Source organism: Canis lupus, chromosome 37 (genome assembly GCF_011100685.1).
Source record: "Canis lupus familiaris isolate Mischka breed German Shepherd chromosome 37, alternate assembly UU_Cfam_GSD_1.0, whole genome shotgun sequence".
Classification (NCBI taxonomy): domain Eukaryota; kingdom Metazoa; phylum Chordata; class Mammalia; order Carnivora; family Canidae; genus Canis; species Canis lupus.
In genome coordinates, this window is record NC_049258.1 from 30,597,526 (window position 1) to 30,615,122 (window position 17,597).

Genomic DNA, 17,597 nt, shown 5'->3' on the forward strand with positions numbered 1-17,597 from the left:
CCCGGGGTGGACCAGAAGCCGTCCTACATGCCCCCCGAAGGACAGCCGGGATACAGGGTTCGTGGGGCGGGTAGTGGCACCTGCCCGGGTCACCAGTGGCTGGGTAGGTGTGCCTGGTGGGCACGCACAGCGTCCGGAGCTCTTGTCCAAGTATGTGTGGTTGGAAGAACATGCCGTGGATTTGGTTTTACTTTAGCGAATTTGGGTTTGTTTTTGTTCTTTTTTTTTTTAATTTTTTATTTATTCATGATAATCACAGAGAGAGAGACAGAGGCAGAGACACAGGCAGAGGGAGAAGCAGGCTCCATGCACCGGGAGCCCGACGTGGGATTCGATCCCGGGTCTCCAGGATCACGCCCTGGGCCAAAGGCAGGTGCCAAACCGCTGTGCCACCCAGGGAATCCCCTGTTTTTGTTCTTTTTTAAAGTAAGCGTCATACGCTATTCCTTGATGTGATCGTACAAAGAGGTGTCTTTATCGCCGGAACATGACAGGGACAGTGTTGGAGAGGACTCAGTTCCAAGAACGCTCGCCCGCCCACGCCAGGCCCAGAGGTGGCGGGCAGCCCAGCCAGTCCGCGTGCCCACGCTGCTCGGCGTCCACTGCCGTTGGCGTGTGGCTGGCAGGTGGCGCATCCCCCGGGAGGCGGTGGACAGGCGCAACGGGCACCACGAGGGCGGCCAGCGAGGATGGCCGTGCTCCCGCTCCCTGCAGCCCAGACATGTGCCCTCCGTGTGTCTGAGCCTAGGGAGACGGTTGTCCTGCCCGGTTGCAGCAGCTGCGACACGGTCACCTCAGCACGTTTATCTTTCGAAGGAATTCATCCTTTTGTGAGTGTCGGCTCTGGGACGAGGAGAGGGCCCGCGGGGCCCCAGCAGCCCGGGCAGCCGAGGGCCTGCGGGAAGCCAGCTGTCGGGGCTGGAACCCCCAGGAGCTGTTGAACCGGGGAGCGTCACCTCTCTAGATCAGTGATGCCGCTGTCCGCACGGGGCGGGCCTTCCCTCAGTCACCCCCGCCCACCCCAGCCCCTTCACCCCAGACACACCCGCTGCGCAGAAGGCACTCAGGGACCCTGATCCGCTCACAGGCACGTTTCTCCTCGAGGACCGTGTGTCTCAGGCCGCGCTTCCTCGGAGCGAGGACCGCCCACGCTTGCTGTCCCCGGCACCCGCCACCTGCCACTGAGCACGGGCGCCGTCCGTGCTGAGTGCGTGGCTCTCGGGCGCAGGGATGGAGGGCGGGCGGAGGGAGGAAGTGTCATCGGAAAGGCACAGCTAAGAGGTTCTCTTCTGCCTGTAGACGGTGGACAGTCTCCGTGGGAGAGTTCAGGAACCTACGGCAGGAGGGGCGAGGGGAGCGCCATTGCCGGGGGCTTCGGGAATAGCGGGCTCTCGGGGGGCCGGGCCGTGGCCTGGAGAGACCAGCGCAGTGGGGGCCGCGCAGCGAGGGAGGAGGGTTCGCCCCTGTTGGGACTCGGGCAGCGCGGCTTCAACCGCTGCAGCTCGTGGGGCGGCGCCCACCACGGCGGGAGGTAGGGGGCCCAGCACCCCAGGCCTGGCACCACTCCTGGAGTGGCCGAGCTCCCTCGCTGTCCGTCGGATGCACCGCCCGCTCCCCGCTCCCCGTCTTTCCTGCCAGTCGGCCTCCCCGCCCTTGAGCTCCGTTCTCTCTTCCTTTCATCCCCTGCGACTCCATCCCAAGTATGCTGCTCGGTAGCCGGGGCGCACGTGCAGCCCCCGCGTGGCAGCCAGGCGCGGCTCGCGTCCCTCTGCGCTCATACCAAGTCCCGCAAACCCGACCAGAGCGGGGTGGAGACGAACCAGAAGGTATTCAGTTGCCTTTGGACCCGTGGGCTGACTGCTGCCCCGCTGGGCGCCGGCTCGGCTCTCCGAGGACGCAAGGCCCGGCAGGTGCGCGCCCTGAGCGGGGAGGGGCGTGACCCGAACTCCTCCCGAGGGGCGAGGGGGTGCACGCCTCGGCGTCCCTCGGGTCCCCTGAGCCCTCGGAGGCGGTTTCGTCTCCTCCTCTGAGGGCAGCCCGGGCTGGCTGTGTTCCGCTCGGATCGGGAAGCCGACCACCTGGAAGCTCAGCCCACGCCGCAGCGGGGTGCTGGAGCGCGGTCCCTGGCTCATCCCTCCTGCGCGGGACTGCTGGCTCTCCGACCTGCCCCAGGGCGGGATCGCACTGCATTTCCTGTGCATTTTAGCAACAAGCAGCATATGTGTCCGGAGGGACCCTCCGGAAGTTAAAACAGTGGACATTCTGACGGGCCCTTGGCCGTTGAGGAATAACGGGCGTGGGCTGCTGGGTGTCGGACTGGGCTTCTGCCCCCCACCCCCGCCCCGTGGACACGCGTTCAAGCCACGGGGCAAGAGCTCCTGAGAGAAGCAGACCCTACAACGCGGTGGCAGGAGGGCCTGAGGGGCAGATTTGTGGACTTGGACACGGAGTAGTCGAGCCAGGAGCCCCAGGGAGCCTCGGTCCGGCTCTGGGCCGCTTGGCCTTGGCCATCCCGTGTGCCCTCTCCGGGCCTCGTCCTCCTTTCCTGGAAGACACTGATAATGAGAGCCACACACGGACTGACCATGTGTAAAGGATCGTGGACGCGGGACCCGGTCTTGCGGGTACTGACCGCTTGCTCACTCCCCCAGTGCCGGGGCCAGTGTGGACGCCGCGGGCAGCGCATCCCTCTGCATGCGTCCTCCCGTGGGGCCTCCTCCTCCTCCCATGAGCACAGACCCCGGGACCTCACGCAGCCTCGTCCTGCTGCCCAGCCTGTGTCCCCCAGTGCCCTGGAGGCGAGGGCTCCCCTGCGAGGCCGGGTCAGCAGGGCACAGCTTCTCACCATCCCCTCAGCAACACGTGGTGGAAGCCACCACCCCGCGAATCCCTGCAAAGCCTCCTCCTGATTTCCCCGCCGTCCGACTCCTAGTGAGGGATCCCCAAACCTGCAGCTCTCCTGCCACTTCTCTGCCCGAGGCCTCGTTCGCCCAGAGGTGGAAGCCCCTCCCCCACAGTGGCTCGGCTGCACCTCCCACGAGGCTGGCTTCCCCGTGGCTGCGGACCCCAGCGTGTGCCCAGGACTGCCCCGGCCCAGCCCTCCCCTGCGACCTGCATCGTGGGCCCCCCTCCCCCAGCACCACCTGCCTGACTCCTCAGCACCTGTCACTGCACCTGTCACTGCCGGCTGGCTGTGGCCCGTCCGCTGGTCCTCGTGGTCTCACTGCCTGCACTCCCGGGGCCTCCCAGCAGGTGCATCGTGTGGTGTGTGGAGTGGGGAGCGGCAGGGCTTGGGGTTTAGTGGCAGCTCCAGGCGGGCTGGGAACGCAGACCCGTCACCCGGGAGTGCGCTTCGGGGAGGAAGCAGGACAGGGCTGTGCTGACCCTGTGGTGTCCCACAGGCCGCTGCCGCTGGGGAAGAGCAGCCTCCCACCCCCTCCGCGGACCCAGGAGCCTCTGCAGCCACGGAACCAGGTCGGTGTCCACGCCTCCATCCCCCACTGTGTCTTCAGGAGTGAGAACTACGAGGACTTGGAACTGTTTGTGGATCACACAGTCCTGCCTTTCAAAGTGGCGTGAACCACACGAATGTGGTGGGTTTCAACTGCTGGGGCCATAATTTCATAGCAGTAGAGGTTTTTGAAAGAACTTCTAAAGAAGAAAAGCACAGAGACACAGCAGGAAGCCCGACGGCAGAGCGGATTGAAGCAAACGAGGCTCAGTGCTTCACAGGTTGGAAGTGGCGAGGACTTTCCACGGAGCTTCCCTTCAGAGGGCGGCCAGGTGCGGGGACACCTGAGCCATCCCGCCCGGACTTGCCGGACGACATGAGCAGCGCCCAACGCCCGGCGGGACCCACGAGCAGCTCCCCCACCCCTTTGTCCCGTTGAACCCACTGATGCCTTCACTGGGCTGCCAGACACTAGGTAGGATGTCAGGGGAGTGGAGGGGCCTCTCCTGGCAGCAGAGGCCCTCGGAGGCAGGGGAGGGCCGAGAGGGCAGCGCGGTGCCCCCAGGACGAATGGACAACCGAGGCCCCCGAGGTGCTCATGGACCTCGAGCCACAACTGACACAGCGTCTGGACGGCGCCCAGGAGTTGGCCCGTGCGGTGCCTCCCAGGGACTCTGGTGTGGAGCCCACCTGTTGAGACCTTTGCCTCTGGGGTAGACAAAGGCAGGGCCTCCGTGTGTGGGGAGTGCTGAGCTCCCGGGCGGTGTGGGGTCATGTCAGTGGGCGCCTGCCCGCCTGCCCCGCAGCCCCCTCGCTGTCACCGTCAGCTGCACGACATGAACTGGCGTTATCAGGCGGCTGGACGTTAATTCGTGGACTGACGTAGCTCATTTTGTAAGAATGTACAGCCAGCGAGTCACAGAACCCATAAGACAGACCCACGGAAGAGAAATCTGATTACACCGTCACATCCAGGAACCTCGAACAACAATGGAGGATGAGGGACGAGGGATGACACATGCCAGTGTCCCCAGGACCTCTGCCTTCAGCCCCACGTCCGCTCTGAGCCTGACAGTGTCGACCACATACGTCGAGCCAGAGGCAGGAGACGTTGAGAAGCAAACCAGCAAGCTCCCCGCTCCCCTAAGTTGTACTACATAGGCCTTTGGCTTTGTACAACACACGAGGGACATTTCTTTAAATAACATTTGAACATGTTCAAGTCTGTGTTTCTGTTCCCATCTCCTTCCGGCATCGGTGCCGAGGCATTTGTATGAACTTTATGGGGGTGTGATGCCCAAACCATACAAGTCACCGGTCAGCACGTACAGTTCAGGGGTTTTCAGCGTATTGACAGGTGCATGCACCCATCGCAGCACTACACCCACCTTGGCAGGGACCCTGGTGACCCCTAGCCCCTGACCGTCGACACCTGCTGTCTAACCCCAAGGCTTTGCCTACGCTGGCCCCTCCACATAAATGGGGTCATAGAACGTGGGGTCCTGGGTGACTGGCTCCTCTCGCTCCCCAGTGTTTGGAAGGTCCAGCCGAGTGCGCCGTGTTCAGGTCCTTGGTTTTTGCTCTCCAGTAACATTGCACTGAATGCACGTGACGCCCTCCTGTGTGTCCACTCCTTTGTTGTAGACATTGGCTTGCTTGTGCGTTGGGGCTCTTGTGAATAACGCTGCTAAGAACACGCGTGTCCCAGTTTCCGGGTGGACGTATGCTTCAGTGTCTCTTGGGTGTGTACCTCGGGGTGGCATCCCTGGGTCGGAGGTAGCTGTTTAATCTTGGGAGGATCTCCCAGACTGTTTTCCAAAGCAGCTGCACCGTTTCACGTCAGGCCCAGTAGTGCATGAGGCTCGCCTTCCCGTACACGCATCCACAGTTACACCTGCCTTGGGTACAGACGTCCTGGTGCGTAGGAAGCCGTGTCTCACTGTGGGTCCAGCTGCATTTCCCCGATGGCTGGAGATGTGGAGCATCTTTTCACAAACTTATTGGCCATTTGTGTGTCTTCTTTGGGGAAATGCCTGTTCACCTCCTTGGCCCATATTTATTCTGATTATTTTCTTCTCTTTAACAAGTGGGTTGTAAGTGTTCTTCATATATTCCAGATATAATTTCCTCATCAGATACATATTTACAAGAAACTTTCCCCATTCTGTGGGTTGCTTTTTCACTTTCTTGGTGGTATGCCTAAATGCACGGTTTTTAACTGTAGGTAATCCATTTACCTCTTTTTCCCCGTACTTCTGATGGCGTACCTAAAAGCCACTTCTAATTCACATTAACAAAGGAATATGCACATGTTCTCTTCAAATGCTTTTATACTGGTATCTCTTACTTTTTAGCTCTTTGCATCCTTTGAGTTCATCTTTGCATATAGCAAAGGTAGGGGTACAACTTCCTTTTTTTGCACGTGGATATCTGGTTATCCCAGTACCATTTATAAAAGACACTGTTCTTTCGTGGTATTGGCCCTCTTGTCGGAAGTGAACTGGCCATTGATGTATGAGTTTACGTCAGACCCCCAACTCCATTCCACCAGCCTGTAGGCATATCTCGGTGATAGTGCCACACTGTTGTCATTACTAAAGCTTTATATGAAGATTTGGAACAGGACTTTAGCATCTTCCAGCTTTGTTCTTCTTTCGCAAATTGTTTTCGCTATTGGGAACTCATTGCACTGCCATACAAATTTGAGGACTGGTTTTTTTCCACTTTTGCAGAAAAGGCAGAAGGAGTTTTGATAGGCACTCGCTGAGTCTAGAGGTAACTTTGGGTAATATTGAAACCTTAAAAATAATAAGTCATCTGTCCATGAGCATAGGATCTCTTTCCATTTATCTACATCTTTAATTTCTTTCACAGTGTTTTCTAGTTTTCAGGGGTAAAAATCTTTCACTTTCTCTGTTAAAAATAATCCTGCTCATGTTTTCCTTTAGATATTATTGTAAATAGAATTGCTTTTCCTAGTTCATTTTTTGGTCATGCTTTGCTGAGATATAGAGACACAATTGATGAGTTGTAACCTGCAACTTTCCTGAATTTGTTTGTTAGCTCAAATAGTCTTGTGCATTCCCTTGGATTTTCTCTATATAGGAATGTGCCATTTGAAAATAGAGATAGGGCAGCCCCAGTGGCTCAGCAGTTTAGTGCCGCCTTTGGCCCAGGGTCTGATCCTGGAGACCCGGGATCGAGTCCCACGTCGGGCTCCCTGCATGGAGCCTGCTTCTCCCTCTGCCTGTGTCTCTGCCTCTCTCTCTATCATGAATGAATAAATAAAATCTCTTTAAAAATGAAAATAGAGATAGATATTTCTTTTCTAATTTGAATGTACTTTATTTCTTTTTCTTATCGAATTGCTCTGGTTAGAACTTGCGGGTAAGTGTTAAAGAGCCCCAGCAAAAGTAGGCAACCTTGTCTTGTGCTGTGCTCAGAGGGAAGGCTTTCAGTCTTTCACCACTGAGTGTGATGGTAGCTGGGTTTTGTGTGTGTGTGTGTGTGAGTGTTTTATAAATGCTTTTATTATGCTGAAGAAATTCCCTTGTATTCCCAGTTTTCTGACTGTTCTTATCATGAAAGGCTATTTGAGTTTTTTTTAAAGATTTTATTTATTTATTCATGAGAGAGAGAGGCAGAGACACAGGCAGAGGGAGAAGCAGGCTCCATGCAGGGAGCCCGACGTGGGACTCGACACCAGGTCTCCAGGATCACGCCCTGCGCCGAAGGCAGCGCTAAACTGCCAAGCCACCAAGGATCCCCTCTATTTGATTTGTCAAATGCCTTTTCTGCATCCTCTGAGTTGGTCATATGTTTTTGCCCTTTGTCCTTTTAGTCTGTTGAGATATATTAATTTTTATATGTTGAACCATCTTTGCATTCCCAGGATTAATCCCACTTGGCCATGGTGTATAATTCTTGTAATATACTACTGGATTAGGTTCGCTGGTATTTTGTTGAGGATTTTTGCACCCATATTTATAAAGGGTATCGGTCTATAATTTTCTTTTCTCATAATGTCTTTATCTGGCTTCTGTATCAGGTTATGCTGGCGTCATAGTAATGAGCAAGGAAGTGTTCGCACATCTTCAACTTTTGGAGGAGTTTGAGAAGGATTGGCATTCATTTTTCTTTAAATGTCTGTCAGAACTCACCTGTGAAGCCATCTGGTCCTGGGCTTTTCTATGTTGGGAAGTTTTTGATTCCTGATTCAGCCTCCTTATTGTTATTGGTCTGATCAGATTTTCTGTTTCTTCTGGAAATAATTTTTTGTTTCCATGAATTCCTCCATTTTATCTTGTCTACAGTTGTCATAGTATCATAATTCTTTTTATGGTATGTCCTCAGTGGTGATTCCCCCACTTTTATTTCTGATTGTAGTCATTTGAATGTTCTTTTTTTTTTTCTTTTTGGTCCAGTCAGAGGTTTGCCAATTTTATTGATCTTTTCTTTTTTTTTTTTTTCAAGATTTTATTTATTTATTCATGAGAGACACACAGAGAGAGGCAGAGACACAGGCAGAGGGAGAAGCAGGCTCCCTGCAGGGAACCTGATGCAGAACTCGACCCCAGGTCTCCAGGATCACGCCCTGAGCCGAAGGCAGACGCCCAACCTCTGAGCCACCCAGGCATCCCTACTGATCTTTTCAAAGAACCAACTTTTGCTTCCATTGATTCCCTTCATCATTGTCATTTATGTCTGCTCTAAGCTTCACCGTCTCCTTCCACCTCTAGCTACACACTTCGTTTTATTTTTTTATCTGTATACATGTTATGATCAGCTTTTAATTTCTACAAAGCAGCCAGCGTGACTTGATAGGGGTTGTGTGGAGTCTGCAGAGCAATTTAGGGAGTGTTTCTCCCCTAACCACACTAAGTCCTCAGTCCATGAATAAGGGGCACCCGTCTCTTTGTCCAGAGCATCACCGACTCCTCCCATCATGTTTCGTGGTGGTCAGCATACATATCTTGTAGCCTTTTGTTAAATTTTTGAGGAAACTTTTTGTGGATGGGGCATCAGATGGGGTGACCCATGATGGGGCACACCTGTCACAGCTTCACCAGTAAATACAGGAAGAGGTTCACATGGCTACTTCTCATCACATTCACTGGACTATGCATGTGTTGTGAGGTCCCAACAGGATGCAGATGGGACGATGCACATGAGGGCTTAGAAGAGCCAGAGGCTAAACAGGTGCCCCTCAGGGGTAGCAGGAAGGGCAGGTCGGGGTCTGGGTGGGTGTGCGATGGATAAAGGCAGCAGAGAAAGGAACCACGGCAACTCCAGGGACAGAGCAGGGGCTCCCCTGATGCCCCATGGGGCAGAAGAACCCTTGGGGTTTGACCAGGGTGGGGAAGACACAGCATAGCAGAATGCATCTTTTCCAGGAGGCAGCTCCACAGCCCACTTGTGAATTCTGTGCTGTTAGGTGTTGCCTTGTCTAGTTTGCTTTTTACTTTTAGCTTCTACCTTTAGTGAGGATTTTCTTTTTAAGGTGGACCACAGGGCAATGACAAGGACGTGAAGGATCTGCCCCACTGGGCAGATACTCAGATGAAAGTGCAGAATAAGATAAGATGAAGTAAGAGAGGGAGACCAACCATGAAAGATGCTGAGCTCTAGGGAACAAACTGAGGGTCGCTGGAGGGGAGGGGTGGGGAGAGGGGGTCACTGGGGGACGGGCATGAAGGAGGGGTCGTGACGGGATTAGCATGGGGTGTTACATGCAACTGATGGATCATTGACCTCTGCCCCTGACACTAATAATACATTGTATGTTTTTTTTTTTTGGAGGGTTTTTTTTTAAGATTTTATTTATTTATTCATGAGAGACAGAGAGAGAGAGAGGGAGAGAGAGAGGGAGGCAGAGACACAGGCAGAGGGAGAAGCAGGCTCCATGCAGGGACCCTGACGTGGGACTCGATCCCGGGTCTCCAGGATCACACCCTGGGCTGAAGGCGGCACTAAACCGCTGAGCCACCTGGGCTGCCCAATACATTGTATGTTAAATAATTGATTTTAAATAAATTTATTCTTTTAAAGATTTTATTTATTTATTTATTTATTTGAGAGAATGAAAGAGAGAACATGAGCAGGATGAGATGCAGAGGGAGAAGCAGACTTCCCCTGAGCAGGAAGCCTGACCTGGAGCTCGATCCCAGGACCCTGAGATCATGACCTGAGCCGAAGGCAGATGCTTAACCAGCTGAGCCACTCAGGTGCCCCTATTTTAAACATGTTTTTAGAAAAAGTAAAACAAGGATGTTCAAAAACTAAAATAAATTTTAAAAATTTAAAATTTAAAAAAGAAAGTGCAGACGGGGTTAACCTGGGGTAGATGAGCTTCTGGCTGAGGGAGACACCGCTAGTGTCCTCATTGGGGCAGGACCTCAGGGTGCCTGCTGCAGGGGTGAGGACATGGCACCTGTGCCTACACCATCTCTCCCTCCTGTGCCAGGGTGCAGGTGCAATTCCACACCTTCCCAAGAACTGGGGCCTAAGCCGTTGCCACAGCGTGTGCCCACCTGGTTGGCTCAGGCGAGGGCTTGGTGTGCAAGCACCAGTGACGTTTAATGAGAAAGAGCCCATGGGGCCCCACACCCCCTCGTCCCCCAGGGGCAGCAGCTGGTGTCGGCAGCAGATGGTCGGACCTGTGTACTTGGGTCTGCAGCTCTGAGGCTGCGTGCGTGCATGTGCGGGTCTGTGCGCGTGTACGACCTCGGTGACCTTCCCCATGCCCTTCCAGCCTGGGCGTCCCCGGCAGCGTGCGGACCAGCACCACCTCCCCGCGCACAGCACCTGCACACACAGGCTGCTCCAGACATGTTAGCATAGTTCTGAAGTTTTCATGCCTACCCTCAAAACATACTTGTAAGACTGAGGCTGCCAACAGTCTCCTGAAATCCAAGAGTGAAACATACCTTTGCATTCTAGTTTGAATTTGGGGAGACAGTTAGTGGATAATGAGGATTAGTGCTATTTCCCTTGAAAACAAAAACGGTGTAGTGAGTAGTGGAAATTAGGGCGCTAAGATGCTTTCCATGGAAACTGCAAGCCCCTGAGTATTTGTTCTCTTTTCTGTAGACTTAAAAAAATGACCCTGCAGTCCAAGTCCCTATTATACATTTTAGAATTGCCATTATTTACAGTCCCTTATTTTCTTGTTTGTTGTTATTCATGATATTATTTTTCAGAGACCGTGGATCAGTTTCCATGCAGGGCACTCAGTCCCGTGGGGTAGAAATGAGACTGTGCTCCTGACACGTTGCATAATCAAATTTAATTCATTTCAGCTAGACTTTTATCTTTTGTACTGTTCTTTTATGTAGCCACATTCATAATGTAGCTTCTAGGCTAAACATTAGGCAGAAATAGGATACATGAGTAGAGCAATAATGGCCTCGCTTTTTAATATGGAGGAAGATTAGAATTGTATTAAATTACATGTTAATGGAAAAATAAAGCAAAAGATAATAGGATGACAACTTTATGCTGCTGTAAAGTCTAGATTACTGCACATAGTTTTGCTATTTATCAGCTGAATATTGAATTTCCTTTGAAAACTTGCTTTTAATTATATTAAAATATAATATAATCTAAAATATCCCCTCCTAATACATTAAAGTGCTCCAGTCATAATTCGCTGAGGAGAAAGGAAGGCACCGCGGAGCTCTCATGGGGTAGCCACTCCCGCGAGACAGTGGAGCCGCTCGCACTGGCCAAGTCAGGCTCGCTTTGGAGACGAGGGGCCCCCGCAGTGGAGGCGGTTCATCGTGAGGACATGCAGGAGGTGTCTCTTGAGGCCCTTCGTAGGAGACGCTGCCACCCGCGCTCGGCGTGCCTTGGTCCCGGGGGGGTGGGTAAGCCTTGCTCCTAACACCTGAGGGATCCGTGAGATTGTAGGACACATCCACACGTGCGATGGCCTAAACAGGTGGCCGCCCGGAGCCTGCAATGGGGGCCTTTTGAACCCATGTCATGGGCTGGTCATTTGGCAGACGTTTGGCAGGAGATGATGTTTCCTCACGTGGATCAGCAAGGGGGTTGGTCAGAAATAATCTGGGATCTCTTAGGTTTCCTTCCTGCTTCCCACAATAGCCCGGGTGTGCATTTGGAGTCCGGTGTGGGCGGCCAGGGTGGGTGGCTCTCTGAGGTCGGGCTGTCCCTGACCCCACCCCCCAGGTGGCACCCCTCAGGTGCGGAGATGTTAGTGAAGAGCAAGAAGCGCTCCTGGCGATGGAAGGCAGGTGGGTGGCGCTGGTGAACAGGCCTGAACGGGGGGAGGGAGCCAGTAGTCGGGGGGGGGGGAGGTGCGGGCCAGCACAGGAGCAGGTGCCACACATAGGCCTCGTGGAAGTCTCCCCTGTAGCCTGCCTGGAACCCCAGCCAGGGGGCCCATGCACAGTGGGGTCTTGCTGAGCAAATGTCGCCTGGGAAGGAGCCACAGAGCAATTATTGGAAAGAGGGGTGGTTCCACTTGGTTAAAGCAGCATGCTTCAGGGGATGTGTGAAACAGGGGCTGGAGGCAGGGCCTGGCCGGCCCACCGTCAGCACGTGGTTTCCCACGTGTGCTCCAGGCTGGCACGCAGTCATCACCGAGCTAGCCTTCCCGGGGACAGCCGTGGACACAGGCTGAGGGATGGGGGCTCAGCAGTAAGCTGGCGGGCCTCGGAGCAGGGAGGACCTGGCTGCGGTGTGTGTGCAGGAAGCGGGAAGGTGGGGAGGAATGTGGCTGCTGTGGCTATGACAGCTGACGTAGGCGCAGACACAGGGTCTGAGCCAGGGCAGGGGTCTGAAATGCAGGGGCGTGGGCAGAGTAGGTGGGAGCAAGTGCAGGGCCTAGGAGGGCATAGCCAGGCGCAGCGCCAGCAGGTCTGCCTCAGTGCTCCCCAGCACCTGCCAGCCCTTCCAGGACAGTGAGGAGAGGGTGCTTGGCCACCCAGGGTCCAGTGTCCTGACTCAGCAGACTCAGGGGTCCTTGTGGGAAGGTGGTGTGGACTCTGGAGAGGGACGCAGCCCCGGTGCAGCGGGGAGCGAGCTGGCCTCCATTCTCCAAGAACAGAGTATGGTCTGTGCACTTCCAGCCAGACGAGGGTGCCGGGGCCCTGAGACCTCTCTGGGCTCTTTCCGGGGTGCTCATTGTCATGGTCCTACCTGTTTCCTATGGGAGTCAGCTTCCACGTCTGTGTTCTGCGTATATTATAAGCATATTATCAGTGTATGTGCACATCACAGGGACCTATGCGTTATCTATACGTGCTCCAGAGGCACCTCACCACTGCGGGAGAGGCTGTGCTTCCTGCAGGTGTTACCTGCACATCACACACCTCCCCAACGACAGACACGTCGTCTATATCAGCGTCTACATTTCCTGCCTAGATAATGTGCACATTATATGCTATCAGTGTATATCACATGTGGGCATGTGCATCTCACACGCATGCTACACGGGCGTATTAAATACTGTAGCAGAGTCTGTATCTCTTGCATACATCACGTAGCGTGTACACTGTACACACGTTTTATAGGGCAGACTCATTGTTTATGCATATTATCAACAGCAGGGCTTGTATTTCCCGTGCAGGTCGTATGCATATCATCCACGTACCACACACGTTATACACGTACGCACTCGTCATACATATATATGCGTGTTACTATATAGAGTCTCAGAATCTCTATCTCCCATCTGTGTCACACATACGTTACATACCAGATACGCACACGCGTGTGTCGTACTGGAATGGAGTCTCTGTCCCCCGCATCTGTTTGGCGACCTTGAGAAGCAAGCTCTGAACTGGGTCTGAATTAGAAACATGAGGTCAGCAGGACGTAGGGGTGAAGCCGGAGGCTTCTGTAAGGAATCCTGGAGTCCAATCACTTGGGTTTAATAAACCGAGAACTTGGCAAATGCTGACCCAAGACCGTGTAAAGGGATGACAGGTGCCTAATAGCAGCACAGACAGTGAGGAAGACCTGCAGGTGTGACCCCCTGGAGCCCTGCGGGTGGCTTTGCCGGGGTCTGGTCTCCCCCTGGCACATGCGGAGCAAACAGGAGCTCGAGGAGTGTGGCTGGCCTGTCCGACCGCTCCTGGAGTCACATGGCACGTGCGGGCAGGACTGGGGCCCGCGCCGTTGTGAGCCCGTGTCTGGGTGTCACACTCAGCCGCCTCCCTAACAGGATCCCCGGCGCCCGGGCGAGAGCGACACGGTCGTGCACCTCATGTAATCGAACCCGTGTTTCTTACAGTTCAAAACCAAGTATTGGTAACGAAAGGTCAGGACACCCTGGTTTTGTCCTGGTTTTGACACAGAGGGTGGCCTCGGGAAACCACATCTTCTCACCCCTGCGTGGCGGGCACGGGGGCGGCGGCAGACCCCCGTGTTAATGCCCTAATGCCTCCCTTGTAGCCCGTCAGCTTACGGAGGGACCTTGCTCCGTGCACCGGAGATGTTCCTCTGTAAGCTCCTTACGCCGAACCGCGATACTCTAACCCGACTGAATTGTAAGTCGTTCCCCCCAAATTCCGTGTCAGTCCTATACCACGGAGCCTTGCCGTCCAGCGGTGATGAATCTGCTGGACATCAGGTATTTATAGTCGAAGAGCAACGTGTGCGAGTGTCACCGTCCACGCTTCCTAACGGCCTCATACTGTGAGCCGTCGTGTGGGGCGTATTTGTAGGTATGATGATTACTGGGTCCCTGTGCCCGGAAACGACCCTGACTGCTGATTAAATATTCCCGCGTGGGGCGTCCACAGAAATGGGGTCTGGTTGGCATCTGCACGCAGCTCACGTGGCGTTCTGTGCTCTCTCAACAGACCAGCAGTACTCATGGTCCCCGACGCAGCACATCAGCGAAGGCAGATACTCCCCCGCTCCTAGGAACATGAAGGGGTTGCCCGGGGGCCGGGCGCAGGCGCAGCTGTGTTCGGGTCACACCTGCGGCTTGGCGGCCCCGGAAGACTGCGAGCACGCGCACGAGCACCTGCATCATGGGCAGGAGGCGAGGCAGCCCTACCTGCTCAGCCCTGTGGAGAGCTGCCCCATGGACCACCACCGCTGCTCCCCCGGGAGCTCCGTCCACTCCGAGTGCATGATGATGCCCGTGGTGCTGGGTGACCACATGTCCAGTAGCACCTTCCCCAGGATGCACTACAGCTCCCACTACGACACGAGAGACGACTGCGCCGTGTCTCATGCCAGCACCCGGGTCAACCGCATCCCAGCCAACCTCCTGGACCAGTTTGAGAAGCAGCTACCCCTGCACCGGGACGGGTTCCACACGCTGCAGTACCAGAGGACCTCCACGGCCGCCGAGCAGCGCAGCGAGAGCCCAGGCAGGATACGGCACCTCGTCCACTCCGTCCAAAAACTCTTCACCAAGTCCCACTCCCTGGAGGGCTCTTCCAAGAGCAACGTCAATGGGACCAAGGGCGACGGTCGGGTGGAGGACCACCACCACGGCCACCACTCTAAACACGGCAAACGGAGTAAAAGCAAGGAGCGGAAGCCAGAGAGCAAGCACAGAGCGGGCACGAGCAGCTGGTGGAGCTCCGACGACAACCTGGACAGTGACAGCACCTGCCGCACGTCCAGCGTGGCCAACAGGCACCACGTGGACCACGTCTCCCACTGCTACCCTGAGGTGCTCCCGGGCCCCTTCGGGGATCTGTCCCTGAAGACGTCCAAGAGCAATAGTGACGTCAAGTGCTCGGCCTGCGAGGGCTTGACCATGACGCCTGACACCAAGTACATGAAGCGGAGCTCCTGGTCCACGCTCACCGTGAGCCAGGCGAAGGAGGCCTACCGCAAGAGCTCCCTCAACTTAGACAAGCCGCTGGTCCGCCAGGAGGTCAAGCCGTCCTTGAGGCCGTGCCACTACCTGCAGGTAAGCGGTCTCAGGCTGGGCTGCCACTTCCCCACGGGGCTGGCCACACGCTGTCTGGCCCCCCAAGGGCCTCTGAGCACCCCCTGCTCCCGCTGTCACCCACGGCCCTGCCACGGCCGTTCTCGGAGGGGCTGGGGGCTGGGGCCGCAGCCACGGGGCCGGGGGCGGCCGCAGCCCGGGGGACCGCTCGGACATACCGGGGAGGGGAGGCTCTAAGCCCAGATCTGAGGTCGCGTGCACGGTGCGTGTGGCTATGGAGAGCGCGCCTGCCCTCTGGGCGGGGGGCTCCGCGACTCCGCCAGGGCAGAAGGCAGGAAGCAGCGTGGATGGTGGGCGTGGGCGCTGTGCGATGCCCTCCCGTCGCCCGCAGCCTGCTGCCCACCACACGCCCCAAGCTCCCCGGGGAGACGCCGCCTCCCGTGAGGACCTCTTGCTATTCTGTGAGCCCACTGGGCTGTCGGCCAAGGGCACACGCGTCCAGGTTTTCTTCCCCACGTGTGCAGTTTGCTCCACTTCCCATCCCCCTCGTATGTGTGGAAGCCTTGAAGGACGCTTCCGCCAGCCGCCCAGTCCTGGGGATCCATGCAGGGCTCGCCCGACAGCCGTGACCCTCTCCAGCAGGCGGGGGTCGCTGAGCCCCAGGGTCCATCCCGGCGCACCGTCCAGAGGGGAAATGCTAACCAAATGGCCTTCACAGGCACATTTATCACAGGGATGCCTTGGTCGCTGGGGGGAGTATTATTTTACAGCAGTGGGAGAGACGACTTTGCTGGCCGTTGGCAAGTCCTAATCCTGCAGGAACCGGGCATGCGGCTCGGGGTCACTCAGGTCCTCCTGGAGAGCAGACCATCCTGCTGCTCTGTTCATGCTGGGGCGCTGCTCCACGCGGCTCCCATGCAGCCCCGGCCCGGGGACCTGCCTGCAGAACCCACACCCCTCCCAGGACGGTCCCTGCCCCACACCCTCACACACCCTGCGCCCTGGAGCATCTCCTGCGCTTCTCCCCTGGACCACACCTGCCCTTCTCTGTCCTCCAACCACTGCTCTTGGTTCGTTGTAATCGTGAAGATACTGACCCCTCCAAGGGCAAGAGTGTGCCAGGGACCCCCCGACACTCATCACCCAGGTCAGGAACACTCAGCTCCTGGGGGGTCTTGTCCCCTCCAAACTGCGCACCTGCCACGCGTCTCACTTGGGGGGAAATCCAGCGTCCCAGGTACGCACGTCCGTGTTTATGTCTGGGGACCCACCCTGGACGCCAGGGCTTTGAAATGTCCCTGCAGCACCTTCGGCAGATGTTGAGAAGTAATCCTAATCCTGGAGTGGTTTCACGGATTCCGTCAATGTTCGACTTTCTCATGATTTTTTTTTTTTAACAGTTTGCTTGGACCTGGACCCAGAAAAGGCGCCTACGTGGAAACGGGTGCCTCTGCCTCTTAAAAGCCCCTGGGCTCCTCCTCTTTTCTCTCTTTCCTTGGATTTTGTGCATGTGTGATGTTTGCTCGCGGAGGAACCAGTTTCGCGAGAGTCATGTCCCGCACTCTGGTTGTGTCTGCACTGGTTTCACGGTGCAGGCGAGGCGGCCCCCCGTCCCCCGTGCTGTGTGTCCGTCCATCCCACTCGGCTCCCTGGACAAACATCAGCCCCCGCCCCAGAGTCTCCCCGGCACAGTCGACGCCGCACACAGCAAAGGGCAGCATGTGAGTCCCAGAGCGGGCCTGCCGTCCTGACGCAGAGGCAAAGGGTGGCGAGCAGGGGCTGGTCAGCGGGCAGCGCACACGGGGAAGGCGGAGGTGAGCAGGGAGGTGGCCCTGCACCTGCCTTCCTGTCCCGACGTCCTCTGCTCTCACCGTGGTCGCCCAGGGGGGCGTCCCTGGCTGTGACCTCACAAGCCACGCTCCCGTCTCCCGAGGCGGGTGGTCCTGTGGCCCTGGGACGTCCTGTCCAGCCTGTGCGCCGTCGTCCTGTGCTGACTGCACCAAGTGTCCTGAAACATGACGCTTTCATAAACCCGGATTTGATGTCACAGCCACAAGATGGGGATGAGCTGCAGATCCCAAAGAATAAGGTTTAAAAGACAAGAAGGGAGGGATAAATGAGTCCAAGCTCTCCTCACTCCCCTGCTCACCAAAAACTAGACAGACATGGATCCGAGCCGCTTGTCCCCTCACCCTCGGCGGGCACGGGGCTTCGGCGGGCCCGTATCATCGCTCGCGTCTGAGGGACACATCGGAGTGTTTAGGTCAGAGC

General features: G+C 56.1%; 1 protein-coding gene across 7 annotated transcripts in view; it reads left to right on the forward strand.

The window, feature by feature from the left end:
• The window catches only part of DLGAP2 (DLG associated protein 2), a 693,430-nt gene that overhangs the window by 563,073 nt on the left and 112,760 nt on the right, over window positions 1-17,597 (forward strand). For all 7 annotated transcript variants that reach the window (XM_038585891.1, XM_038585894.1, XM_038585892.1 and 4 more), the window contains one exon: window positions 14,278-15,347. In XM_038585891.1, the coding sequence (XP_038441819.1) occupies window positions 14,278-15,347 (1,070 nt within the window). The remainder of the gene's footprint in view (window positions 1-14,277; window positions 15,348-17,597) is intronic.